The sequence below is a fragment of the Urocampus carinirostris genome, chromosome 14 (genome assembly GCF_059441175.1).
Source record: "Urocampus carinirostris isolate Australia breed hairy pipefish chromosome 14, RoL_Ucar_1.0, whole genome shotgun sequence".
Taxonomy (NCBI): domain Eukaryota; kingdom Metazoa; phylum Chordata; class Actinopteri; order Syngnathiformes; family Syngnathidae; genus Urocampus; species Urocampus carinirostris.
Genome location: NC_142362.1, coordinates 1716549 through 1744143, shown reverse-complemented (window position 1 = coordinate 1744143; position 27595 = coordinate 1716549). Strand labels below are relative to the sequence as shown.

The 27595-nt window shown below is 40.5% G+C and overlaps 1 protein-coding gene and 1 long non-coding RNA gene across 3 annotated transcripts in view; one reads left to right on the top strand and one right to left on the bottom strand.

Moving 5' to 3' along the window:
• The window catches only part of LOC148352430 (uncharacterized), a 50032-nt gene extending 27194 nt beyond the window's left edge, over positions 1-22838 (top strand). Inside the window, exons 3-4 of the long non-coding RNA XR_015852777.1 lie at positions 21480-21542; positions 22639-22838. This is a non-coding gene — a long non-coding RNA (uncharacterized LOC148352430). The remainder of the gene's footprint in view (positions 1-21479; positions 21543-22638) is intronic.
• Positions 1-27595, bottom strand: part of arhgap20 (Rho GTPase activating protein 20) — an 82639-nt gene that overhangs the window by 4200 nt on the left and 50844 nt on the right. For both annotated transcript variants that reach the window (XM_088353560.1, XM_088353559.1), the window contains exons 5-13: positions 26398-26439; positions 24339-24423; positions 24148-24225; positions 23543-23609; positions 22566-22742; positions 13766-13959; positions 12136-12300; positions 10062-10171; positions 8340-8529 (exon numbers count right to left, since the gene is read on the bottom strand). In XM_088353560.1, coding sequence (XP_088209686.1) covers positions 8340-8529; positions 10062-10171; positions 12136-12300; positions 13766-13959; positions 22566-22742; positions 23543-23609; positions 24148-24225; positions 24339-24423; positions 26398-26439 — 1108 coding nt within the window. The remainder of the gene's footprint in view (positions 1-8339; positions 8530-10061; positions 10172-12135; positions 12301-13765; positions 13960-22565; positions 22743-23542; positions 23610-24147; positions 24226-24338; positions 24424-26397; positions 26440-27595) is intronic.

Sequence of the window (27595 nt, the reverse complement as noted above, 5' to 3'; positions counted from 1 at the left end):
CATGGACTTGCTCCCTCATATCTTTCAGATTTAAGTTCTGGTCCAGAGTCTTCGCTCTGAAAAACGCGAGATTGGATCTGCAACGTCAGTGGAAATGTTGAAATCTAAGCTTAAAACACACTTCTATTTTATAGCATATGAATAACCTAGATTCTATGTTGACATTATCTGTGTATTATTAGCCCTCATGTCGGTTTTAGATCATGTGATGGTGTTATCATAGTCTGTAGTCTGCAATAATCTGTGGTCTGTGCAGCCCTTTGAGACTCTTTGTGATTAAGGGCTATAAAAACAAACATGACTTGATTTGACTTATTTTTCCTTATGTTGAGGTTTTTGAGTTTTTCATGGCCCTCATGTAGGCTTTAGATCATGTAATGGTGTCATAATAGTCTGTGGTTTGCAATAATCTGTGGTCTGTGCAGCCCTTTGAGACTCTTTCTGATTAAGGGCGTCATAAATAAACAGGACTTGACTTGACTTGAGGTTTTGAGTTTGCCATTGCCCTCATGTAGGTTTTAGATCAGGGGATGGTGTCATAATAGTCTGTGGTTTGCAATAATAGTCTGGTCTGTGAAGCCCTTAAAGACCCCTTTGTGATTAACACCTATACTAATACACGACTTGACTTGAGGTTTTGAGTTTTCCATTGCCCTCATGTAGGTTTTAGATTAGGGGATGATAAGAATAATAGTCTGTAGTTTGTAATAGTCTGTGGTCTGTACAGCCATTTAAGACTCCTTGGGATTAAGGGCCTCACAAACATGACTTGACTTGAGGTTTTTGAGTTTTCCCTTGCCCTCATGTAGGTTTTATATCAGGCGATAGTGTCATCATAGGCTGTGCTCTGTTCAGGCCTTTGAGTCTCTTTGTGATTAAGGGCCAAACAAATAAACAGGACTTGACTTGAGGTTTTTGAGTGTTCCTTTGCCTTCATGTAGGTTTTAGATCAGGGGATGCAGTCATAATAGTCTGTAGTTTGCAACAGTGTGTGGTCTGTGCAACCCTTTGAGACTCTTTGTGATTAAGGGCCAAACAAATAAACAGGACTTGACTTAATTGATAGAAGCTATTTGCCTTCGAAGGGGACAAAGCTGCCTGAAGCTCCCAAAATTTGGTGCGGTACATTGAATCTTTAACACTGGATGAAATAAATGCTCAAATTTGTATCCATTACACGGCAATTTTGCATTTCGACAGCACGAATGCGCGTTTTCTTCCTCCGCACACTCGTCGTAGTCATCGGTTCACATGAGGCGTGTTTATCGGAGGAATTCCTGACCCAAATACCTTTTTTTTTCTTTTTTTCCCTCCCCCCCTCCGATATCGGCGCAGCTGTCCAAACGTTTCCCCGCATATTTTCATTCTGACAATTTCCACCTTTTTCGACGCCCACGCTCGCATTCCGAGCAAAACGCGTCAACACCCACCCCCTAAATACATCATCCTTTCGGGAGGAAAACACGGGCGCTGAAATTTCAAATTTCTCTTGACTTCTCAGTTTCTGTTTTTAGTTTTGCTCCTTTCTCAACATAAAGCGAGCAATAGTTGGAGAAGTATTCGCGGGGCTTAGTTTTCCCAGGTTTGTTGTTGGAACCAACTCGAGATTTGATGGGGATTTTGGAAAGGGAAATATTTTTGAAAAAATTTGTCTGGATAAAAATATAAACTTTTTGGATGTTTTATAAGTAATTTGATGTATTTTTATTTCTATAATAGAGTTTTTTTTTTTCAAAATATATTTATAGGTTATAGAGAGAAGATAGATAGATCTTCAGTTAGATCTAGATAGATAGATAGATAGATCTTCCGTTAGATCTAGATAGATAGATATTTAGTTAGATCTAGATAGATAGATAGATATTCAGTTAGATCTAGACAGATGGATAGATCTTCAGTTAGATCTAGATAGATAGATAGATCTTCAGTTACACCTATAGATAGATCTTCAGTTAGATCTAGTCAGATGGATAGATCTTCAGTTAGATCTATAGATAAATCTTCAGTTAGATCTAGATAAAGATGGATAGATCTTCAGTTAGATCTAGATAGATAGATAGATTTTCAGTTAGATCTAGATACATAGACAGATGTATCTTCAGTTAGATCTAGATAGATAGATCTTCTGTTAGATCTAGATAGATCTTCTGTTAGATCTAGATAGATAGATCTTCTGTTAGATCTAGATAGATGGATAGATCTTCAGTTAGATCTATGGATAAATCTTCAGTTAGATCTAGATAAAGATGGATAGATCTTCAGTTAGATCTAGACAGATAGATAGAAGATGTTCAGTTAGATCTATATAGATAGATAGATTTTCAGTTAGATCTAGATAGATAGATAGATCTTCTGTTAGATCTAGATAGATAGATCTTCAGTTACATCTAGTCAGATGGATAGATCTTCAGTTAGATCTATAGATAAATCTTCAGTTAGATCTAGATAAAGATGGATAGATCTTCAGTTAGATCTAGACAGATAGATAGAAGATCTTCAGTTAGATCTAGATAGATAGATAGATAGATAGATATATAGATAGATCTTCAGTTAGATCTAGATAGATAGATCTTCAGTTAGATCTAGATAGATAGATAGATAGATAGATAGATAGATCTTCTGTTCGATCTAGATAGATAGATCTTCAGTTAGATCTAGACAGATGGATAGATCTTCAGTTAGATCTATAGATAAATCTTCAGTTAGATCTAGATAGATAGATAGATTTTCAGTTAGATCTAGATAGATAGATATATCTTCAGTTAGATCTAGATAGATAGATAGATCTTCAGTTAGATCTAGAGATAGATAGATGTTTAGATAGATAGTTTATTCATCCCGGCAGTGTCCTTGTGTTGAAAATAAAATGATAATAAAATAAAAGAAACAGAATACATAAATACCCAATATAACGAGTATTAAACCTTTGGCTTTATTATTGTATTGTTCTCAGCTCAGGGATGCTGCTGGAAATGTGAATTTCCCTTAGGGGATGAATAAAGTATCTATCTATCTATCTATCTATTAAATAGTGCTCCGGAAAATACACACAGTCATAAAAATAGGGTATTATGCAAAATGTGGGGGTGGGGTTTCGTGTGGGCTTTTACTCCCCCGGGTGGAATTAAAAAAAACATTTTCTCCCTTTTTGATTTTCTTTAATTCTTTTCATTTTCTTTTTCTTTTTTTCTGAAGTTGTACTTTTTGTCTGTTTTTTCATTTGTATCTCTTCTTTTGTCCTTGTTTTTTTTCTTTTTCTCTCATTTCTCTTTTCAAAAGTAGTAAGGTGCGTTTGTCACTTTGAGTCTCTCTACTTTGTTTTCATCCATTGTGCTCGTTTTGTGGTTAAATTATTTTTTTTGTCTTTTTTTGTCTTCATTTACTTTTTTATTTCTTTCCTGCATTTTCCCTTTTCTTATTTCTTTTTCTGTACTTTTCTTTTTAGTCCCGTTTCGCCTTTTTTTTTCTTCCCTATTTTAGAGGGAAAGGAAAAAGCTGGCGGGTGTTTACAAAAGTGGGAGCCATGGAAACGCCCGGCGTCTTTGGTTTGTTTGGGTCCAGATGTTGCGGCTGAGCACGTCTGGATGCTGTTTTGCTGCTACGCGTCAACAGCCAGCGTGCGATCTGATGTCACCTCTTTTCGCTCAGTTTCTCTTCCACAAAGAAAGAAAAGACGGCCGCCCGGTTTGGGATTAAAAGGAGCGGGATTCGGGAATCCGCATTCCCGAACGTGGTTTTGGATGACGTCCGAAATGTTCTTTCTCAAACGTGGCTTCAATATGCCGGCAGAGTGGAGATCGTGGCTATTATTATCAGGAGATCCTCCTAATCAATGTCCCCTCTAAGCTGCTACTACCCAGAGCTTTTCCGCGCACAAGAAAATCTAGCCAGCTCACAAAAATCAGGGCTCCAAATTGCTCATTAAAAAGCGAATTAAGTCAAAGTTACAGTGCATGAAGGTGAAAATACACGGCTTCCCCTGATGCTGTGTTCTAAATGCGGTATTTGGAAGTCAAGGTCGAAGTAGAACGAAGTCGAGTAAAGTCAGTAGAGTTTTTCGAGAACCGGCTTCTTTCGGCTCGGCTCACTTAAAGAAACCGGCTCTTTCGGGTCCTAACAGGCTCTTTGGGTTGTTTTTGCTTCTTTCATCCCTATATGACCAAATATGATGTAAAATTACGCACAAAATGACTTAAAGGAAGGGGGAATAGAACAAAAAAGAAAAAATACCAAAATGAAAAAATAGTGAAAAGCTGAGAAAAAAAAGAAACAAAAGGAAGAGAAAAAAGAAGGAAAAATTCAGAAAAAAGCCAGAAAAAAAGAAAAGAAAGAAACATAGGAAAAAAAGTAAATAGAGAACAAAAAGAAAAAAGTAACAGCTAGGAAAAAATAAACACAATGAGATTTTTTTTAAAGGAATTAAAATTAAAAAAAGGTAAAAAGAAGAAAAAGTTTGTGTTGCATTCAAATCATTTACAATTCTATCAAGTCAATCTTGCTGCCAACATTGTACTTCCACTCAAAAATGTAATTAAATACGGTTGTGTATCATGCAACCGACTCAATAAGCCCCCAAAAATGTTAGTATTATGCCACAAAAGATACCAGGAAAAAAAAAATGGAAATCTTGTGAAAGAATTGTCAAAACAAATGACGTTTGGAGGCTGAACAACCTTTGCAATCGTACATGAGTCAATTCATTCAAAAGTGAAAAATTATAAGCAGGTTTGGAAATTTCGGAAATTCGGTTCTTTTGTCAATTCGTATACTCGGCAGCCAATCGGAAGCCCGCATCGACTAACTTCCTGCTTCTGGACTTTCGGGAGCGTTATAAGGTCACGCATTTGCATATCGTTTTCCAAAGTGGACGCACAGAGAACACAAGAAAAATGGAGAAGTGGTTAGGAATCCAGCCAAAACCTCAGCCCCAGAAGAAAGATTCAAAAGAAGCTAACCGAATTGATGACGCTACAAAACGTAAACCTACATTAAAAGCATGGTGGAAAGAAGAGTTGACGTAGCTTGTAGCAGACGCACAGAAAACACAAGAAAAATGGAGAAGTGGGTTAGGAATCCAGCCAAAACCTCAGCCCCAGAAGAAAGATTCAAAAGAAGCTAATAACACTGATGACGCTACAAAACGTAAACGTACATTAAAAGCATGGTGGAAAGAGGAGTTCATGTGGCTTGTAGCCAAAGATCTCTCTCTCTCTCTCTCTGTCTCTGTCTCTCTGTCTCTGTCTCTCTCTCTCTCTCTCTCTCACTAAAGATGTCTCTCTCTCTCACTCTCTTGAGGGAGTCGCTCGTCTTGGGATCAAGAGGTTGCAGGTTTGATTCCCGACTCCCCCGTGTTATATGTGGAAGTGTCCTTGGGCAAGACACCGAACCCCTAATGCCCCCAATAAGCAGGTCGCCGCCTTCCATGGCTGCACGGCTGCTATTGGTGTGTGAGTGTGTGTGTGAAGCACATTGTAAGCGCTTTGGGAGGTCTTCATTGACCTGAAAAGCGCTATAGTGATGCAGACCATTTAGCATTTTGATTATCCTCAAAACGTTTGGAGGCAGACTCCCTATCGGTGTGTGAGTGTGTGTGTGAATGGGTAAGTGTGAAGCACATTGTAAAGCGCTTTGGGAGCTCTTCATTGACTTGAAAAGCGCTATAGAAATGCAGACCATTTACCATTTAGCATCTTGATTATCCTCAAAACGTTTTGAGGCTGACTGCCTATCGGTGTGTGAGTGTGTGTGTGAATGGGTAAGTGTGAAGCACATTGTAAAGCGCTTTGGGAGCTCTTCATTGGCTTGAAAAGCGCAATAGAAATGCAGACCATTTCCGATCTTGATTATTCTCAAAACGTTTGGAGGCTGACTCCCTATCGGTGTGTGAGTGTGTGTGTGAATGGGTAAGTGTGAAGCACATTGTAAAGCGCTTTGGGAGCTCTTCATTGGCTTGAAAAGCGCTATAGAAATGCAGACCATTTACCATTTTGCATCTTGATTATCCTCAAAACGTTTTGAGGCTGACTGCCTATCGGTGTGTGAGTGTGTGTGTGAATGGGTAAGTGTGAAGCACATTGTAAAGCGCTTCGAGAGGTCTTCATTGACTTGAAAAGCGCTATAGAAATGCAGACCATTGACATTTTGGGTTGCCAACCCTCGCCCTAGATTCGTTTTGAGGAAAAACCGAATTTCAGAGCACAGCAGGGTCACGTGAGACAGGACTTTGCGGAGGTTCGCTTCAGTCAGACTCGGCTCCGACGTCGGACCCCGTGAGGGGAAATGTCGAAAGCCGAGAGATATTTGCGGCTGCTGAGGTTTTTTTTTGCTGAGACGTCAATTTTTTTCCCCTTTTTTTTTCCTTCAGTCTTTTGGACGACTGCTAGCACACGCGTGCATAGGCTATAAAAGCAAACCAATGTAATTCCAGAGTAATAACATACTGGAGTAAAAGAACTGTTGACATTAGGAGCTGATGCGAGCACCGTAACTTTCCACTCTATGTTACATTTTAGAATGTTTGCTTTGGTTACTTAAAGAAACGTGCCTGCTATTTACCCATTACCCATTATCTGCACTGCTTATGCTCAGTAGGGCCGCGGGGGTGCTGGAGCCCATCTTCAGGCAGTGGGCAGGGGACACAGGGACAGACAATTCGCTCACTCATTCACACCTAGGGACAATTTGGACCGGCCAATTCACCTGACATGCGTGTTTTTGGAATGTGGGAGGAAACCCACGCAAGCACGGGGAGAACATGCAAACTCTGCACAGGAAGGTTTGATCTCATGACCTCAGGACTGTGCCACACACACGCAGTCCTGAGGTCATGAGCGCAGTGGTTAGCGCGTGTGCTGCACAGTTCTGAGGTCGTGGGAACCTCCTGCGTGGGTTCAAATCCAGCTCCCGGCCTTACTGTGCGGAGTTTGTACGTTCTCCCCGTGCTTGCGTGGGTTTCCTCCGGGCATTTCAGTTTCCTCCCACATTCCAAAGACATGCATTTCAGGTGAATTGGCCGGTCCAAATTGTCCCTAGGTGTGACTGAGCGAGTGAGTTGTCTGTCCCCGTGTGCCCTGCGATTGGCTGGCAACCAGTTCAGGGTGTCCCCTGCCCACTGGGATGGGCTCCAGCACCCCCGCGACCCTACTGAGGATAAGCGGTGCAGCTGATGAGATGAGATCGGATGAACCCTGTGATGGAACCTAGTGTGCTATTGCTATACTTTAAGTTTTTTGGATGGGATTGAAAAGTTAACCCCCGGGATGCGACGTGAATCCGTTCTGAGGTAGGAATCGCAAGGTTCATCCGTTCCAAACCCAACAAAATAGTATATTGTTGATACTAAATGTATGCAACATCGCTTATATAATATACACGATAAGAAACATTTAATTTACCCTTTTGTGATGTGACTTGGTATAGTGGAGTTAGTGGGTGGATGCAGAAGGAGGCAGAGATACTACTTACTTACTAATACGATCCCAAAACCGTCTTCAAGATGGCTTCTTGATAAGTTTAGTAGACACTCAAAATTAGGGGAGAAGACATCAATAGATTTTGAACTCGTAAAGAGAACAGTAGAGGTCTCAAGGTTTCTTTATTTTCCTCATGTGGAGATTTTTGAGTTTTTCCTTGCCCTCATGTAGGTTTTAGATCAGGGGTTGGTGCCATAATAGTCTGTAGTGTGCAATAGTCTGTGGTCTGTGCAGCCCTTTGAGACCGTCCCTTCTTAAGGTTTCTTTATTTTCTTCATGCTAAGGTTTTGAGTTTTTTCCTTGCCCTCATGTAGGTTTTAGATCAGGGGATGGTGTCATAATAGTTTGCAATAGGTCTGTGCAGCCCTTTGAGACTCCTTCTGATTACGGGCGTCATAAAAAAACACCTATCCAAATAAACATGACATGACTTGACTTGACACCCTCTAAAAGGTTTTTAAAAATTCGATTTTCTCTATTAATTGTGTGTTAACAATGCCCAACTGAGTTCAAAGAGCCCTTATTCTTCACTTCCCACTGCTCCCATCTTCTTTCATCTTACTTTTAGCAAGTGAAGTCCAAGCGCCAACCCAAACCCCAAGAAAGATGAAAAAAAGGATTGTCTAAGAAATGCACGTACTTGCACGCACAATATGATTGAGCTGTAATTTTGACCTGAGCCAGGAGAGGGCGGCAGCAAGTAAAAATGTTCCAAATTCTGCACAGCTCCTTTGATGTGAATAACAGCAATGAGCGAAAAATGGATTCATAACTGAATTCCATTGGTTAGCGTACAGTAAGAAGGGATGTGTTCCAGTTAGCTTAGCATTTAGCCTCTTTATAGTTTAGCAAAGTAGCTTTACTCACTTTTTTGGCGCCCTCTCCCTCCATCTCGGGGGTCCCAGGGGTGGCAGCCCAAAGCATGCTGGGAGCAATGCAGACGGACAGGTTGAAAGCATTCATCTGGTTGTCGTGGGCGTAGCCTTGGATGCGGTATAGAACGGCGGCCACGTGACGTAGCAGCAAGAGGTTTTCTGCCGGCAGCAGACGCAGTAATCTACAAAATAAACAGTACATTTAACAGTAGATTTCAGGGGCTGGGAACCTTTATTTGATTTTTCCTTTTTAGGGGGGCCGAGAGTGAGTGCCACTCCATATATTTTAAGACAAAATTCGATAAATAAAGTATCTATTTATCCATCTATCTAGACCTCTAGACATCTAGACTTCTATCTAGACATCTATCTATCTATCTAGACATATATCTATCTATCTAGACATCTATCTATCTATCTAGACATATATCTATCTATCTAGACATCTATCTCTATCTATCTAGACATCTAGATATCTATCTATTTATCCATCTAGACCTCTAGGCCTCTAGACATATATCTCTATCTAATATTCTAGATATCTATCGATCTATCTAGACCTCTAGACATCTATCTAGACATATATCTATCTATCTAGACATCTATCTATCTATCCATCTATCTAGACCTCTAGGCCTCTGGACATCTAGACATCGATCTATCTATCTAGACATCTAGATATCTATCTATTTATCTATCTAGACCTCTAGGCCTCTAGACATCAATCTAGACATATCTCTATCTATCTAGACATATATCTCTATCTATCTAGAATTCTAGATATCTGTCGATCTGTCTAGACCTCTAGACATCTATCTAGACATCTATCTATCTATCTATCTAGACATCTATCTATCAAGACATCTAGATATCTATACATCTATCTAGACCTCTAGGCCTCTAGACATCTAGACATCGAGCTATCTAGACATCTATCTCTATCTATCTAGATATCTATCTATTTATCTAACTAGACCTCTAGACCTCTATCTCTATCTATCTATCTATCTAGACCTCTAGGCCTCTAGACATATATCTAGACATCTATCTACCTACCTAGACATCTATCTAGAAAGCTATCTATCTACCGCTCACCCAATGAAATTGCTCTGGGTATCTTGCTAAGGCTTTAGGGTGTTTACAGTTTTTTCTGTGGCTTTTCATCATAAAGTGTCTCAACAACGCACATAGATTGTTAAACGAGCTTTCGTTTATAGCAGGCATGTCCAGAGTCCGGCCCAGGGGCTCACCCAATGAAATTACTCTGGGTATCTTGCTAAGGCTTTGGGGTGTTTACAGTTTTTTCTGTGGCTTTTCATCATGAAGTGTCTCAACAACGCATATAGATTGTTGAACGAGCTTTCATTTATAGCAGGCATGTCCAGAGTCCGGCCCAGGGGCTCACCCAATGAAATTACTCTGGGTATCTTGCTAAGGCTTTGGGGTGTTTATAGTTTTTTCTGTGGCTTTTCATCATGAAGTGTCTCAACAACGCATATAGATTGTTAAACCAGCTTTCATTTATAGCAGGCATGTCCAGAGTCCGGCCCAGGGGCGCACCCAATGAAATTGCTGTGGGTATCTTGCTCAGGCTTTGGGGTGTTTACAGTTTTTTCTGTGGCTTTTCATCATAAAGGTTCTCAACAACGCTTGACCCTTGTTATATTTCATTTTTCTTAAGAAAGAGTAAACAACTTTCAGGTAACGCAGCTACCTGTGGACTTTGCCGGTGATCTCTTGGCTACTCTCGCTCTCCATTGCCGACGTCCACTGGTCATAAAGATCGGAGCAAAGTAGGCTGCCCGGGATGTTGCGAAGGAAGTCCTTTCGTGGAGAAAAAAAAACATTTTGTAGTGTGAAGAAATGGAAATGAAGAATCAGAATCACCTCTATTATCATTGCGAGATTACACTTGTAGGAAAAAATATACAATAATAGAAAAATATCAAATGTTTATCACTAATGTACAGTATTATTCATCCATTATCTGTACCGCTTATCCTCAGTAGGGTCACGGGGGTGCTGGAGCCCATTCCAGCTATCTTCGGGCAGTGGGCAGGGGACACCCTCAACCGCTTGCCAGCCAATCAGAGGGCACACAGGGACAATTGGGACCGGCCAATTAACCTGACATGCATGTTTATTAGAATGTGGGAGAAAACCGAAGTAGTTTTTGTAATATATCTGTGGTACATTGTTTTTTTGTTTTTTTTGTATTTTCTAGTATTTCCACAGGCAGATTTCTGCAGTAATACTAGAGTTGTATTTTTGTTTTATTTCTACAGTGGAATTTTGTAGTATCTGTAGTATTTTCATAATAGAATTTGGCAGTCTATCTGTAGTATTTCTATTTGTAGTAATATGTTTGGATAGTATTTCTCTTGTAATATTCTGTATTATCATTATAGTGGTAGATTTGTAGTATTTCTGTTGAAGTATTTTTATACTATTTTGAAGTATTTCAGAGGTAGTAATTTGCTAGTATTTATGTAGTATTTTTGTAGTATTTCCAGAGTGGAATTTTGTAGTATCTGTAGTATTTTCATTGTACAATTTGGCAGTCTATCTGTAGTATTTCTATTGTAATAATTCTATAGTATTTTTTTTTACTATTTATATAGTAGTTTTTGTAATATATCTATAGTATTTTAGGAGTGTTTCACACAGTAGAATTTATTTAATTTAGTATGTTTGTAGTAATATGTTTGGATAGTATTTCTCTTGTAATATTCTGTAGTATCATTATAGTGGTAGTTTTGTAGTATTTCTGTTGAAGTATTTTTATACTATTTTGAAGTATTTCAGAGGTAGTAATTTGCTAGTATTTATGTAGTATTTTTGTAGTATTTCCATAGTGGAATTTTGTAGTATCTGTAGTATTTTCATCGTACAATTTTGTAGTATATCTGTAGTATTTCTATTGTAATAATTCTATAGTATTTTTTTTTTTACCATTTTTATTGTAGAGTTTTGTAATATACCTGTAGTATTTTAGTAGTATTTCCACAGTACAATGTATGTAGAATATATTTAGTATGTTTAGTAATATGTTTGTATAATATTTCTGTTGTAACATTCTGTAGTATTATTATAGTGGTAGTTTTGTAGTATTTCTGTTGAAGTATTTTTGTACTATTTTGAAGTATTTCCGAAGTAGTAATTTGCTAGTATTTATGTTGTATTTTTGTAGTATTTCCATAGTAATATTTTTGTTTTATTTTTTTTAGTATTTATGTGATATTACTGCAGTTGTATATTTGTAGAATTTCTGTTGAAGTACAAAAATACTATTTTGAAGTATTTCCAAAGTAGTAATTTGCTAGTATTTATGTTGTATTTTATCTTTAGTATTTTTGTGTTTGTTGTTGTTGTGTATTTGTAGTATTTCTGTTGTAAATTTTCTGCAGAAGAGTGTATGTATTATAGTAGTACTGTAGTAGTATTTTTGTCTTAGACACACAATGGGGACAAAGTTGGCACCCAAAATACATTTTTTAATTAGTAGGGGTTTATTTACGATTATCTATGTATATTGTAATTATATTTTGACCATTTTTGTTGGGCGGGCCGGATGAAAAAGCTCGCCGGGCCGCATGTGGCCCACGGGCCTTAGTGTGCCCACCTCTGGTCTACCTGGATCTCCACTTGTAGTATACTTTTCTAGCTATTTACAGGAGCGCCTTTTGTTATTCCTCTACTTAGTGAACCCCTGTTCTTATCCTCTGTCCATCGCGTCTGCATTTGGGTCCGCCCGTCACCAAACCGGAATGCTTTTCGTGCGCATCTACCTTAAAAACGGCGGCGACCGCAAACACGGACTGATGCGCAATCTCGCCGTCGTGGGTCCCGGAATCCAGTCGCTGGCGTAGTTCCCGGCAGGCCTTGGCCCCCGCCGAGCGCCGGAAAACCCCACGGGTGTAGGGTCCTTCCACGTACAGGAACACTAGCATGTCCTAAAAAAACAAATAGTAGCATTTTATTAGCATCCTGATCGATAGCATGTTAGCAAGACTATACTAGTAGGGATTAGATGATTAGTTGTTATCATGCGTGCGATTAGCATGCTAGCTGTTAGCAATATCATCCGTTACAACCGGGGTGTTAAACTCCTTTGAACTCTGGGGCCAAACGATAGAACAAACATTCTGTCGGGGGCCGGACGAGTAGATTCAAGAGAAAGAAAAAGAGAGATAAAGAAATAAGAGAAAGAGGGAGGGAAAAGGAGAAAGGGCGGGACCAAGAGAGAGAGAGAGAGAGAGGGAGAAACAAAAGAGATAAAAAGAGAAGTCGTGAGAGAGGGAGAGGAAGTAAGAAATCCAAAGAGAAATAGAAAGACAGAATGAGAGAAAAGAGAAAAGAAAGCGCAAAGGGTAGGAAGAGAGGAAGAGAAAAGAGAGAAAAGGAAAAAAGGAAGTTAGAGCAAAAGAGGTTAAAAGACACAGAGAGAAAGAGACAAAGAGCAACAGAGGAAGAGAAAAAGAGAGACACAGAGAGTGAAAGAGACAGAGACAGAAAGAGAGAGAGATCTTTAGTTAGAAAGAGACAGAGAGAGAGGGAGAGAGACAGAGAGATCTTTATTTTGAGAGAGACAGAGAGAGAGAGAGAGAGAGAGACCTTTAGTTAGAGAGAGAGAGAGAGAGAGAGACCTTTAGTTAGAGAGAGATAGAGAGAGAGATCTTCAGTTAGATAGAGACAGAGATCAAGAGAGAAAGAGAGAGAGAGAAATAAAGAGAGAGAGAGAGAGAGAGATCTTTATTTAGAGAGACAGAGATCAAGAGAGAGAGAGAGAGAAAGAGAAACAGAATGGAGAAGAGAGAGAGAAACGGAATGGAGAAAAGAGAGCGAGAGAGAGAAACAGAATGGAGAAAAGGGAGAGAGAGAGAGAAACATAATGGAGAAAGAGAGAGAGAGAGAAAGAGAGAGATAAACAATATGGAGAAAGAGAGCGAGAGAGAGAGAGAGAGAGAGAGATCTAAAGTTAGAGAGAGACTGAGATCAAGAGAGAGAGAGAAAGAAATCTTTATTTAGAGAGACAGAGATCAAGAGAGAGAGAGAGAAAGAAAGAAACAGAATGGAGAAAAGAGAGAGAGAGAGAGAGAGAAACGGAATGGAGAAAAGAGAGCGAGAGAGAGAAACGAAATGGAGAAAAGAGAGAGAGAGAGACAGAGAAACATAATGGAGAAAGAGAGAGAGAGAGAGAGAAATAAACAATATGGAGAAAGAGAGCGAGAGAGAGAGAGAGGGAGAAACCAAAACAAAATGGAGAAGAGAGAGAGAGAAACAAAATGGAGAGAGAGGGAGAGAGAGAAACAAAATGGAGAATAGAAAGAGAGAAACAAAATGGAGGGAGAGCGAGAGACAGAGAGAGAGAGAGAGAGAAAGGGAGCGAGAGAGAGAGAGAGCTTGTACAACGCTTACCATGACCGTTTTGGGCAGAGCGTTTTCAGCAGAGCAGACGGAGGAAAGCGCTCGCCCGAAAAGTCGTCCCTGGGTGGAACCGGGCGAGGTCGGGCTCAGCGGGGGTCCGGCGTCCAGCTGGTTGCTGGAGCCCCTCCAGAAGGGCCAGTTGATCAGGGATCGCTTACGCTTGAAGGACTTGGGATGGCCGTTGTCTGTGTGGAACAGGTTTACGTCATAAAACTGGAATCAAGGATTATAAGCCTATACATTCAGGTGGATACTGATGCATTAGCTCTTATCATAACATTTGATAGTCAAACAAAAGTGTGTGTTTGTGATTGTGAGAGAGCATAAGAAGCACGGTAAAGAGGAAGGCTGAGTGATTGGCTCTTATCATAACATTAGTCTGTCAACCTGGCTCTGAAACAGGAGAGCCAACACTTCAATTAGCCAGTTCTGATTAAATTTTGATGCCATTTTTGTTTTAAGTTCATTTGAGTCATGTTGGTTGAATTGACATTTTTATTCATTTATTGTAAAAAAACTGAACTATTTTTGTTTTTATGTACCTTTTATACAAGTTGCTGTTAATTGTATAAGTTCCTCCCGACTATAAGTCTTATTGGCCACGCATGTGTCCAGAAAAGAAAGCAAAAAAGACAAGAGAACAGTAATAAATAGGAAATAAACATGACTTGAGGTTTTTGAGTTTTTCCTTGCCCTCGTGTAGGTCTCAGATCAGGGGATGGCTTAATAATAGTCTATAGTTTGCAATAGTCTTTGATCTGTGCAGCCCTTTGAGACTCTTTGTGATTAAGGGCCAAACAAATAAACATGACTTGAATTGAGGTTTTTGAGTTTTCCCTTGCCCTCATGTAGGTTTTAGATCAGGGGATGGTGTTGTAATAGTCTGAGGTTTGCAATAGTCTTTGATTCGTGCAGCCCTTTGAGACTCTTTGAGATTAAGGGCCAAACAAATAAACATGACTTGAATTGAGGTTTTTGAGTTTTCCCTTGCACTCATGTAGGTTTTAAGGATTTCAAGCACCCTTACAAACCCCGAGGTATGCATTTTTTGGCTGGTGCGATTTACAATCCGGAGTAATTTATAGTCCGAAGAATATGGTATTATTGTACCGTTTTAGTGTTTTTAGAAAGGTGGGCTGGATTGAAAAGCAGGTATGCGGCACGGCAGTCGTAGTTTGCCAACCCCCTAGCATAGCAATTCAATAAAGTGGTTTATCGACTCCAGACAAGGAGCCATTGATGACTCTCGGGTTGCCGCCATTTTTAGGTAAAAGCTTTTTAGGTGTGTTTTGACAGTGGTGTCCTTGTTCCCGTCCGCCATGTCCACAATCTGTGTGTGGATTTAGCGCAGTAAAGTTAGCGTTAGCATGTTCTGCAGCCTGAGTGAGTAACCGCATCGCTAACACGTATGACACATCACCTTTATTTTCATTTCAAGCGTCTGTGGTTTCTCTGGAATGTTTGTGAGACATCCACTCCAGGACAAAACTCGCAAGTGTGCGAAAACCTGACTTCGAGAACCTTATCCGTAACGTTGGTAACGGAATCTGCGATAAAAAGATGACTTCCAAACCGAAAAATTGGTCTTAAAAACGTGACTTTTAAATCTCTAAACCAAACTGAAATTAAAAATAGAAAGCCTTAATTGGGCTTTTAACTTAAAACCTTAATTCTGAATTTGGTCTGGGACCCAAACCACACACCGAATCCGTCTGTTTGAAAATAAAAACCTTGATTTGAAACTATTTGGCACTCAATCCCCAGTTTGAAACCCTGAATTTGATTTAAAACCTTATTTCAAAACTCAATTTTGTCACGATTACCGATATGCTTCACCTGTGCCCGCTCATTTTGCGCCAACCGCCGCGGGTTCTGATTGGCTGCCTGTCACTATTCGTACCCTGTCTGTCCCCTGTTGTCAGTCCGTCTGCGAATCTCAGTTTACTCTAGGCGAGCTTTTTTCGAGCCTGACTCACTCCTGTTTTTGCTCCCGTCTGTTCCCCGGCTTCGACACGTTTTTGGATCCCGACCACGTTTTTGCTCTCCTGTCTCCTGCTACTGACCTGTTTTTTTCCGTTCCCGACATTGCCATCGCTCGCCACGAAAATACCAATTCCCTGTTCAGAGCGACCTGCTTCCCGCGACCAGCGATCACCGGATCGAGGGTGCAACCCTTTCCTTTCTTCCAATAAAACTGAGAGAAACGTAACGCAAGTGGGTCCTGTTCCGGTTTTGACAGAAAGGAAAAGCTATATTACATTGTTGCCTGTTATTTAGCAAAATGATTCTTATTTGTTGGATTTTGGCAGTCTTGGGCTTCCATACCACTAGCCCAAAAATTGTCAAGTAACTATTTGGGTTGACCTTAAAACACATACAGGCACACAGGCAATGGCAGATGTTTGTGACTCTGTAAAAGTATACAGCTGCTAAGAAATGTCTGTTTCCCGGCTTTGACCCGTTTTTGATCCCGACCACGTTTTTGCTCTCCTGTCCCGTTTTTTCCGTTCCTGACACCGCCATCGCTTGCCACGGAAGTGCCACTTCTGCGTTCAGAGCGACCTGCTCCCTGCGACCAGCGACCACCAGTGCAACCCTTTCCCTTCTTCCCAATAAAACTGAGAGAAACTTAAACGCAAGTGGGTCCTGTCTCCGTTCTGGTCCTGACACGCCTAATATGAACATGAAACAGATCTTGTACTTTGGAAACCAAACCAACCACCATGAAAACCAGGCCTGGGATATCCAATTAAAATATTAAGAGAAAATTCCCAACTTTGATCCGAAACTCTCACCGCATTCCGAAAGCTAAACTTAGCGTCAAATCCTTACTTAAAACTCCGTTTTGATGCTTGAATATAAAACTCTGATCCTAAACCCGACCCCGTTTTAGAAACTGCATCTGTTTATGGGTGTGTTCAAGTCACGTTTTCGAAGCATAGAAATTCTTCGGTACTGAACGTTCCCTCTAATCATCTTCCAGGATTCTGAGCCTTCACGCAAAGTCCGAGAGCTTCAATTTGAATAAGGGTGCGCAACATCAGTCCGTCGTGTAGAAATCATTGACAAACATGTCCAAAAACTGAATCAAGTTTCATATTGTGGAACGGTCAGTAGCTGGGACAGGAGAGCAAAAACGTGGTCGGGAACAGCAACAAGCCAGGAGAGGAGAGTAGACGCGGTCAAGATCAGAAACGGGTCGAAGCCGGGAAACAGATGGAAGCAAAAACAGGAATGAGTCGGGGTCGAAAAAGCTTGCCTAGACACTACAACAAGCCAGGAGAGCAGAGGAGACGTGGTCAAGATCAGAAACGGGTCGAAGCCGGGAAACCGATGGAAGCAAAAACAGGAGTGAGTCGGGGTCGAAAAAGCTTGCCTAGACACTACAACAAGCCAGGAGAGGAGAGGAGACGTGGTCAAGATCAGAAACGGGTCGAAGCCGGGAAACAGATGGAATCAAAAACAGGTGTGAGTCGGGGTCGAAAAAGCTTGCCTAGACACTACAACAAGCCAGGAGAGGAGAGGAGACGTGGTCAAGATCAGAAACGGGTCGAAGCCGGGAAACAGATGGAAGCAAAAACAGGAGTGAGTCGGGGTCGAAAAAGCTTGCCTAGACACTACAACAAGCCAGGAGAGGAGAGGAGACGTGGTCAAGATCAGAAACGGGTCGAAGCCGGGAAACAGATGGAAGCAAAAACAGGAGTGAGTCGGGGTCGAAAAAGCTTGCCTAGACACTACACTACACTCTTTTTCCTTTTTCTTCTTCTATTATTTCTTTTTTTCTTCTTCTTTATGATGTCGTGGCACAGAAGCTGAATGACTTTATATCCTAGAACAATCTTTTTGAATCCATGCAATCAGAATTCAGGGCTAACCACTCTGCTGAGACAGCCCCGATTAAGGTAACCAATGATCTTCTACTGGCAATGGACTCCATATGGATTGGTCTCTCAGGAACCGTCCTCTTATGGTTCAGATCCTACCTCTCAGATAGGACGCACTGTGTTAAATATGGCGAAATGACATCTGAGCCCTTTAGTGTAACCTGTGGTGTTCTGCAGGGATCAGTACTTGGACCCCTTCTTTTCAGCATTCACATGCTTCCATGAGGTGATATGATTCGCAAGTATAATATCAGTTTCCATTGCTACTCAGATGACACTCAACTATATCTTCCGATAGCTGGGATGGGCTCCAGCACCCCCGCGGCCCTACTGTGGATAAGCGCTGCAGAAAATGGATGATTAGATGGATAATTTTTGCTATAATTTGGAATTACTTACAAACTAATTACAAATAAGTGCATGTATATAATGTACACATTAGTATTATATTGTATATCATGAACTTTTTTAATCATTATAGTTCTTATTTTACTTTATATTCAAATATTTTGTAATGAATTAATTTAAAATTGCAGTAAATGTTATAATATTTATTATAATGCATACTATTGTATGCATTATAATATCATAAAATATATTAAAAACATCATAGCTTGTAAAAATTATAAAAATTAAAAATAAAGAGGAGCAAAATGCCCCCAATAAGCAGGTAGGCGCCTTGCCTGGCTGACTCCCTATTGGTGTGTGAGTGTGTGTGTGAATGGGTAAGTGTGAAGCACATTGTAAAGCGCTTTGGGAGGTCTTCATTGACTTGAAAATCGCTACAGAAATGCAGACCATTTAGCATCTTGATTATCCTCAAAACGTTTGGAGGCTGACTCCCTATCGGTGTGTGAGTGTGTGTGTGAATGGGTAAGTGTGAAGCACATTGTAAAGCGCTTCGAGAGGTCTTCATTGACTTGAAAAGCGCTATAGAAATGCAGACCATTTAACATTTAGCATCTTGATTATCCTCAAAACGTTTGGAGGCTGACTCCCTATTGGTGTGTGAGTGTGTGTGTGAATGGGTAAGTGTGAAGCACATTGCAAAGCGCTTCCAGAGGTCTTCATTGACTTGAAAAGTGCTATAGAAATGCAGAACATTTACCATTGAAGCAAGAAAAACAATCTAAAGAGCCATTTGGGAGCCAAATGAACCGGCTCTTTTTAGTGAGCCGAAACAAAAGAGCCAGTTCTTGAAAAACTGACTTTACTCAACCTCGTGCAATCCCGACAATGACTTCAAAATATCAAATTCGGGAAACGCCGCCAAGGGTGCTGTCATTTGGATACATTTTCGATTGAATTTGCAATTTAGAGTCCTGATTTTTAACCAAGTCAACCTTCGGGTCGACTTTTCTTGTTTTGTTTCTTTTCGTCCGAGTGTTTTCCCTGCCGTCAGTGTCCATTTTGTTTGTTTTTCCCGCGCGCGGTCCCGTTTCCTGTCCTGTTTCCTGTCCTATCGCTTAGCCGCCGTCGGCTGTTGCTTTTTCCCGCCTGCCAGCTCACCCTGGCTTGTGTTATCTCAGCTCACGTTTCCATCTTCCTTTTTCCCACATTCTCCCTCGGTAACTTTTCGAGAAGATTTAAAGCAAGGGTAGGCCAACTTTTTGAGTCGCAGACAGTTTTTGGTAGAACGGTGGTTTTTTTTTGGCCATTTGGTTTACATTTTTTCAGTAAAACCTTTTGGAACTGTGTATTTTACCTTGGCCAATATTTTAGACATTGTGAAAGAGTTGTAAATGTTTGACTTCTCTTTCCACAAGTCAATCGATGATTGTGCACAAATGAATCACGAATGGCGTCTCCCACCCTGATTTTGGGGTCTTATTTGAATATACAGTCTGTATTTGCACAATATTTTGTTCAGAATTTCAATGGCTAACCATTGTGTCAGTAATCATTTAAATGGGTTTCTACTGGCTGAAGATATTCAGAGATAAATTAGGCAATCCCCTTTTATCTTATCCTTAATTGCTAATAATGGCTGTGGACCGTAAAAAAAGCCTCCTATTGGCCAAGAGTGTTGTTAAGCTAAAGGTCAGATGCTAACAGTAATCTTACTCGTTATTTTTTCTGCCGTTATCGTTACTGACGGTCAGAAGCGTTACGTTGAATAAATCGGTTTTCCGCTCTCTTCCGTGTCGTTTACTTCACGTCTTTTCGGACCGTGACGCCGTTCAAAATAGCGACGACCAAATAATAAGATAGCGATTATGTCACGGTTGCCATGGCGCCCAATTGGCCCCGCCCCTGTGGCGCCAGCTGCGGCTCGTTGACAGATTGGCTTCCATTCTAATTAAGCTCAGTGCTCTCACTCTTCCTTTGTCAGTCCGTCAACGAACCTCTGCCCCTCAAGACGTGGGTTTTGACTCCTGTTTCCTGTTGGTATTTCTTGTCCGGTATTGTTCCCGTCTAGTTTGTCCTGTTTAATTTCGATATCCTGTTTTGATACCCATCCTGTACGTCCCGTTGTTTAATATCGATTTCCAGTTTCGTTCCCGTTTAGTTTGTTCTGTTTATTTTGATATCCTGTTTTATTATCAATCCTATCTGTTCCGTCCTGCCCGGTATCGACCCCATCTGTCCTATATCTGCTCGGGCAATTGGTATCGATCTCGTCGGTCTCTGGCTTCCTGTCTTTTCATGCCAGACCGCTGCCTAACGTGCACGACACCCCATTTCCCGTAAAATAAAAGACTTGTGTGAGAACGTCACGCGTTTGGGTCCTGATCCTGTTCTCGTTCATGACACCTGAAGAAGAAATCGACTTCTTCTTCCTAGTTCGTGTCTAAACATTCTATACTGTATCTTGACGGATAGGCTTTCTGTTTGACCGATTGGTTGTCCATCTATTTAAGCTCAATGCGCTCACTCTTCCTTTGTCAGTCTGTCAACGAACCTCTGCCCCGCAAGACGTGTGTTTTGACTCGGCCCTGTTTCCTGTTGGTATTTCTTGTTCCCGTTTATTTTGTCCTGTTGAATATCGGTTACCAGTTTCGTTCCCGTCTAGTTTGCCCTGTTTAATTTCGATATCCTGTTTAAATATCAATCCTATCTGTTCTGTCCTGCCCGGTATCGACCCCATCTGTCCTATATCTGCTCTGGCAATTGGTATCGATCTCGTCTGCCTCTGGCTTCCTATCATTCCTACCAGACCGCTGCCTAACATGCATGACTCCCCATTTCCCGTAAAATAAAAGGCTTGTGTGAGAACGTCACGCGTTTGGGTCCTGATCCTGTTCCGGTTCTTGACATGTATTTAAAAGCAGCGGCAGCAAGATGCCAGACGAACATGGCGGCGACCTGTACGTAGTGATTCCACTATGTAAAAAGACAAATTTCCATTATATATATTTATAAAAATGAATTTTAGTATAGTACTTCATGTATTTTTACACATCAGGTTGCGATATCACTGCATTCTTCTGAAAAGCTTGTTTTTGTTCTCTGATATAACGCTGACTTTTTTCCTCAAAAGAACTATGAAACATTGCTTTAATGAGTCAGTTTGGCGTCATGCTACTACGCTATTGAATCGAGGGCTCTGACACGAAGCAGAAGCACATCTGTGCCCGTTTTAAACCCTTTCATGGCTTCAACCCCAAAAATGTGTTTACATTAAGATGGACTCGCCCCCCCACTCTATGGAAGCCCACGAGTGCCAAAATGAAATACTGTACATAAAAAAAAACATGAAAGTGAGTACATGTCATTATTTTGAAATATATTCTTGTAATAATATATACACGCAATCGTTGAAAAGGATTCAGATTACCATAATTACACAACGGCTTTTTTTATTTTTATTTTTATTTCAGAATACCACGCGACGGAAAAAGGACTGCTCCGTTCAACAACAGGAGGCGGGGCTAACTATCCAGGTAAACCAATCGATCCTGAGAATCAAGCACAGGCCCAACCTACCGACTTTGATTGACAGCTCGACTCATGAATCAAAAACAAATACATTATAATTGACAACCTATTTTAAAAACGAATAGCTTCATTACATAGTTGTCTGTTTATTTTGGAAAATATAATGCCAGAAAACTCCAAAAATGATTCATTCGGAAAGAGGGAAATTATAATTTAAGGGGCTAACTAAAGATCTATCTATCTATCTAGATCTAACTAAAGATCTATCTATCTAGATCTAACTGAAGATCCATCTATCTAGATCCAACTGAATATCTATCTATCTATCTATCTAGATCTAACTAAAGATCCATCTATTTATCTCTATCTAGATCTAACTAAAGCTCTATCTATCTATCTAGATCTAACTGAAGATCTATCTATCTATCTATGTAGATCTAACTGAAGATCTATCTATCTAGATCTAACTGAAGCTCTATCTATCCATCTAGCTCTAACTGAAGATCTATCTATCTAGATTTAACTGAAGATCTATCTATCTAGATCTAACTGAAGATCCATCTATCTATCTATCTATCTAGATCTAACTGAAGATTAACTATCTATCTAGATCTAACTGAAGATCTATATCTATCTATCTATCTATGTAGATCTAACTGAAGATCTATATCTATCTATCTATCTATGTAGATCTAACTGAAGATCTATCTATCTATCTATGTAGATCTAACTGAAGCTCTATCTATCCATCTAGCTCTAACTGAAGATCTATCTATCTAGAGCTAACTGAAGATCTATATATCTATATCTAACTGAAGATCTCTATCTATCTGTCTAGATCTAACTGAAGACCTATCTATCTATTTATCTATCTAGATCTAACTGAAGATCTATATATCTATCTCTATCTAGATCTAATTGAAGATCTATCTATCTATTTATCTATCTAGATCTAACTGAAGATCTATCTATCTATCTCAAACGACTTCATTAAAACTCAATAAAAGGTGAAATGATTGGCTGCTCACCAAGGAGCGAGTCGGTGCTTTGCGTGACTCTGCTGGGTCTCAGTATGAAGTGACACTGCGTGTCCGGCGGCAGGTTTTGGTCCAGGAGTCGAACCTCGGGACATTCGCTAGCGTCCCGAACGCCGCTCCCGCCGTCTCGCACGTGACTCATTTTGATGCTGAACGGGAACTCGTGGCCTGGAACCGGGAAAAATAACACAGGTGAAATACCGCGTGCGGGACGGCTAGCGAAACGGGAACGAAGCTTAGAAGGAACAAAGACATGTCATCGAGTTAAAGGTACACACCGCAGAGGGCGTAAATCTATCGGACGGAGCGAAAATTGAGGATAAATCAATATGTTTTGTTTTTTAGGGCCAATACCGATACGACTTATTAGCGGCAGCCTTTCCTGCAGCTCCTTGTTATTTCGCTCTTTTTGTGATTTCTTGTTTTAAGTGTCTCTCTCTCTGTCTCTCACTCTTTCTCTGTCTCTCTGTCTCTCTTTCACTCTCTCTCTCCCCGTCTCTATCTATCTCCGTCTCTCTCTCTCTCTCTCTTTCCGTCTCTCTCTGTCTCTCTCTCTCTGTCTCTCTCTCTCTCTCTCTCTACTTGTGATTATGGGCCAAACAAATAAACATGACTTGACTACATTTTCTTCATGATGGGGTTTTTGAGTTTTTCCTTGCCCTCATGTAGGTTTTAGATCAGGGGCTGGTGTTATAATAGTCTGGTTTGCAATAATCTGTGGTCTGTGCAGCCCTTTGAGACTCCATGTGATTAAGGGCCAAACAAATAAACATGGCTTGACTTGACTTCATTTTCCTCATGTTGGGGTTTTTGAGTTTTTCCTTGCCTTCATGTAGGTTTTAGATCAGGGGATGGTGTCATAATAGTCTGTACTTTGCAGTAGTCTTTGATCTGTGCAGCCCTTTGAGACTCTTTGTGATTAAGGGCCAAGGGTGAAAATAAAGCAAATAGTGAGTGTTTATCCTTACCTATTAAAGGGTAGGGAGGCTCGTCCTTACTGGAGCTCACCCACAAGCGGTGGTCTTTCACGTGTCCCTGCGTACAAAAAAAGAAACACTGTTAGGGGGACATGACAGGGTTTGAGTTCCAAATCAGGGTTTAAACACAAAGTTTGGGTTTTCAAACTAAATGAATTTGGGTTACAAGATGGCGTTCGGGTTTCAAATCGAAGTTGGAAACAATGGCTGTCGTTTTGACAGAGCGGAGGTTAGGTTTGCAAATCGGGTTTAGGGTTTCAAGTAGGGATGGACAATTATATGGGTCGAAGCCGGGGAACAGAAGGGAGCAAAAACAGGTGTGAGTCAGGGTCGAAAAAAAGCTTGCCTAGGGTAAACTGAGGTTCGCAGACGGACTGACAACAGGGGACGGATAAGAGTGGGTCTAAATAGGGACAGGGAGCCAATCAGAGTCCGAGGCAGTTGTCGTCAAAGGAGTGGGCACGGGTGAAGCATATCGGTAATCATGACAATTATAGGGTCCTTTTTTTTCTTTTTTCTTTTTTCTTTTTTATCGGGCATTTTTTATTTTTTATTTTGGAAGTCATGGTTTGTGAACCCGGGTTAGGATTACTCACAGTTATCCCGAACTGCAGAAGCGCCATGCCGATGACTCGGTCGGCGTCGTCCGTGTTGTTCACGGCTAAAGTCTTGGCCTACACGCAAAACAGTTGTAGTCCATTATGTAACCGACAACGGACTCACTCATCATAATTCGAAAAAAGGAAGAAAAAAAAAAGAGGAAAAGGAAGACATTGAAGATTCTTACATAAGCGCAGTTTCCGACATCTTTCGCGAATATCTTCAGCGGCACCGATTTGGGGTCCTCCTTCTCTTTTCCCTCGTCGATTCGACTGAAAAGCAAAGAGAAAACGAATGAATTCATAGGTTGACATTAGAACTTCCTTTCTGTCACCTGTTGTCGGTCCGTCTGCGAACCTCAGTTTATTCTAAGCAAGCTTTTTTCAACCCTGACTTCCACCTGTTTTGCTCCCGTCTGTTTCCCCGGCTTCAACCCGGTTTTTGATCCCTACCACTTCTACTCTCCTCTCCTGGCTTTCGACCCGTTTCCGATCCCGACCAGGTTTTTGCTCTCCTGTCCCGGCTTCGACCTGTTTTTTGATCCTGACCACGTCTACTTTCCTCTCCTGGCTTTCGACCCGTTTCTGATCCTGACCTGGTAATTTGCTCTCCTGTCCCAACTTCTACCCGTTTTTTGATCCTGACCACGTCTATTCTCCTCTCCTGGCTTTCGACCCGTTTCCGATCCCGACCACGCTTTTAGCTCTCCTGTCATGGAACCCTTTTTTTCCGTTCCCGACGCCGCCATGGCTCGCCACAGAAGAAACATAACGCAAGTGGGTCCTGTCTCCGTTCTGGTCTTTACAATTTATTTAATAATTATAAAATCAATGAAATATATATATTAACTTATTAAATTTATAGACTGAAAATAGATACAAAATATGTAATCATAAAAATAATCAAATACACTTTTTAAAAACTTAGTATTAAAAATAATTATTGTTTTAATGAGAATAAAAACACCATAATTAGGAATAGGTAAATCGATAATAGAATCAAAATAAATGTATTAAAATAAAGGTTTCAATTTGATTTTGCCTAACTAAAGCCTACAAAAAATATCATAAAAAGGTTAAAAAAATGGCTAAAATTGACATGTATCAAATAATATTTTTAAAATCATTTTATTTATGACCTAAGTCCAACCGATGATCATCATTCTTAACCCTATAAAATAGTAAAATAGTCAAACTGAAGCTGTACTTGAAGCATTTGAAGTATCAACACTTTGATATTTTCTCCTCGGCAGTCAAAATCTGTTTAGGTACTACTGGCAAAAATTAAGTTTGAATAAAAACACACACAGAAAAACAGAATTTTTGTACGCCTATTTTTTCTCTCCATAAATCGGCCTGGAAAATAAATGTAGCAAGGTGGTTGGACTGAATAACACAACAGGAGATACTAGTCAAGTCCTGTTTATTTTTATAGCCCTTAATCACAGAGTCTCAAAGGGCTTCACAGACCACAGATTATTGCAAACCACGGACTATTATGACACCATCACCTGATTAAAACCGACATGAGGGCAAGGAAAAACTCAAAAACCTCAAATCACGTTTATTTGTTTGGCCCATAATCACAAAGAGTCTCAAAGGGCTGCACAGACCACAGATTATTGCAAACTACAGACTATAATGACACCAACCCCTGATCTAAAACCTACATGAGGGCAAGGAAAAACTCAAAAACCTCAAGTCACGTTTATTTGTGACGCCCTTAATCACAAAGAGTCTCAAAGGGCTGCACAGACCACAGATTATTGCAAACTACAGACTATTATGACACCATCCCCTCATCTAAAAACCTACATGCCTATACAAATAAACATGACTTGACTTGAGGTTTTTGAGTTTTTCCCTAACCCTCATGTAGGTTTTAGATCAGGGGATACTGTCATAATAGTCTGTAGTTTGCAATAGTCTTTGATCTGTGCAGCCCTTTTGAGATTATTTGTGATTAAGGGCCAAACAAATATACTTGACTTGAGGTTTTTGAGTTTTCCTTGCCCTCATGTAGGTTTTAGATCAGGGGATGGTGTCATAATAGTCTGTGGTTTGCAATAGTCTGTGGTCTGTGCAGCCCTTTGAGATTATTTGTGATTAAGGGCCAAACAACTATACTTGACTTGACTTTCTGTACATATTGAATTCCCCTTGGCAATGACGCCACTAGCCTACGGGAACAGTTTAATATTAGGAATAAATCCGCCAATGAATCCGTCGACAGATCCTATTTCTTACCTTTTAATAAGCGCCAACCATTTCTCCTTCTGCTCCTCTGAGCTGCAAAGACAAAAACGGGCGACAATGATTAGGAAATCGGTGAGGAGAGAGAAAACCCGGGCTCTTACCCCGTCCCGGAGAAGCCCGGGGGGTTATAAGAGGTGTAAATGCAAACTCCTGCACGTCTGAATGTAAACGAGCGCATGTCACATCGCGGTTGAAGCGAGGAACGTCCGGAATGTCGTGCAGCCCATCAAAGTCTGTATACTATGTTTATATACATTCTGAGGTTTCCATCTTCCGAGGATTCCGTACCTACTTTACGGTTGCGTAACCCAAATAAATCCCCGTTCCAGGACATGGTACGTTCCACCACACGTGCAAAGCACATGGCCAAGTCCTTTAGAGCGATGGTCTTTAACTGTTCGGTCGGGGGCTTCCGAAGCTAGGGTCCGGGTGAGGATGGGCCAAATGGGCTTTTCCACAAAACCATTCCGCTGTTCTTAAAGGGACAGTGTTTCATATTCGTCCTCTCGATGTCGCTGTCATGTGTAGTGTAACTGAGAAGGAGTCCAAGGAAGACTAAAGACTGAAAGTAAGCAAAAAAAGAAGCCTCTTTCTTCCAATTTTACCTAGGATTTCCCAAAGAAAGACAAAAAGAAGGAAAAACGAGGTTTTTAAAGGAATAAAAAACAGAAGAAGAAGAAAAAGAGGCAAAAAAGTAAATGGGGAATAAAAGGAAAAGTAGAGGGAAAGAAAGCTAAAAGAAAAATGGAGTTAAAGAAAGAAAAGTAAGGAATAAAAGAGAAAAAAGACCAAAACAGGAAAAAAGGAGATCTTTTCTTTCTTCTCATTTTTTTGATTTTTCTCTTCTTCTTCTTTTTTCATTGTTTCAGTTTTACTTTTCACATAAAGAGCGAATAGGTGGAGGTACACTGAAGCCACTAGGACCAAAGACTATGACCTCAGCTTTCCTTTCTTTCCTTCTCATGTCTTCGAAAGCAATACATTGGTACCTCTACTTATGAATGTCTCTATATACTGAAGTTTCAGGTTTCGAAGTACTAAACGGGAAAATATCGTCTCTCGTTACAAAGGCGTTTCAGGATACAAAGTTGAAAATACAGTACAGTACACGCTGTTATTAGTCGCTCCCAGAGTTTCACCAACGGTCATAAACGGGGCGCGTGTATCTTAGCATCTTCTTCGTGTCACC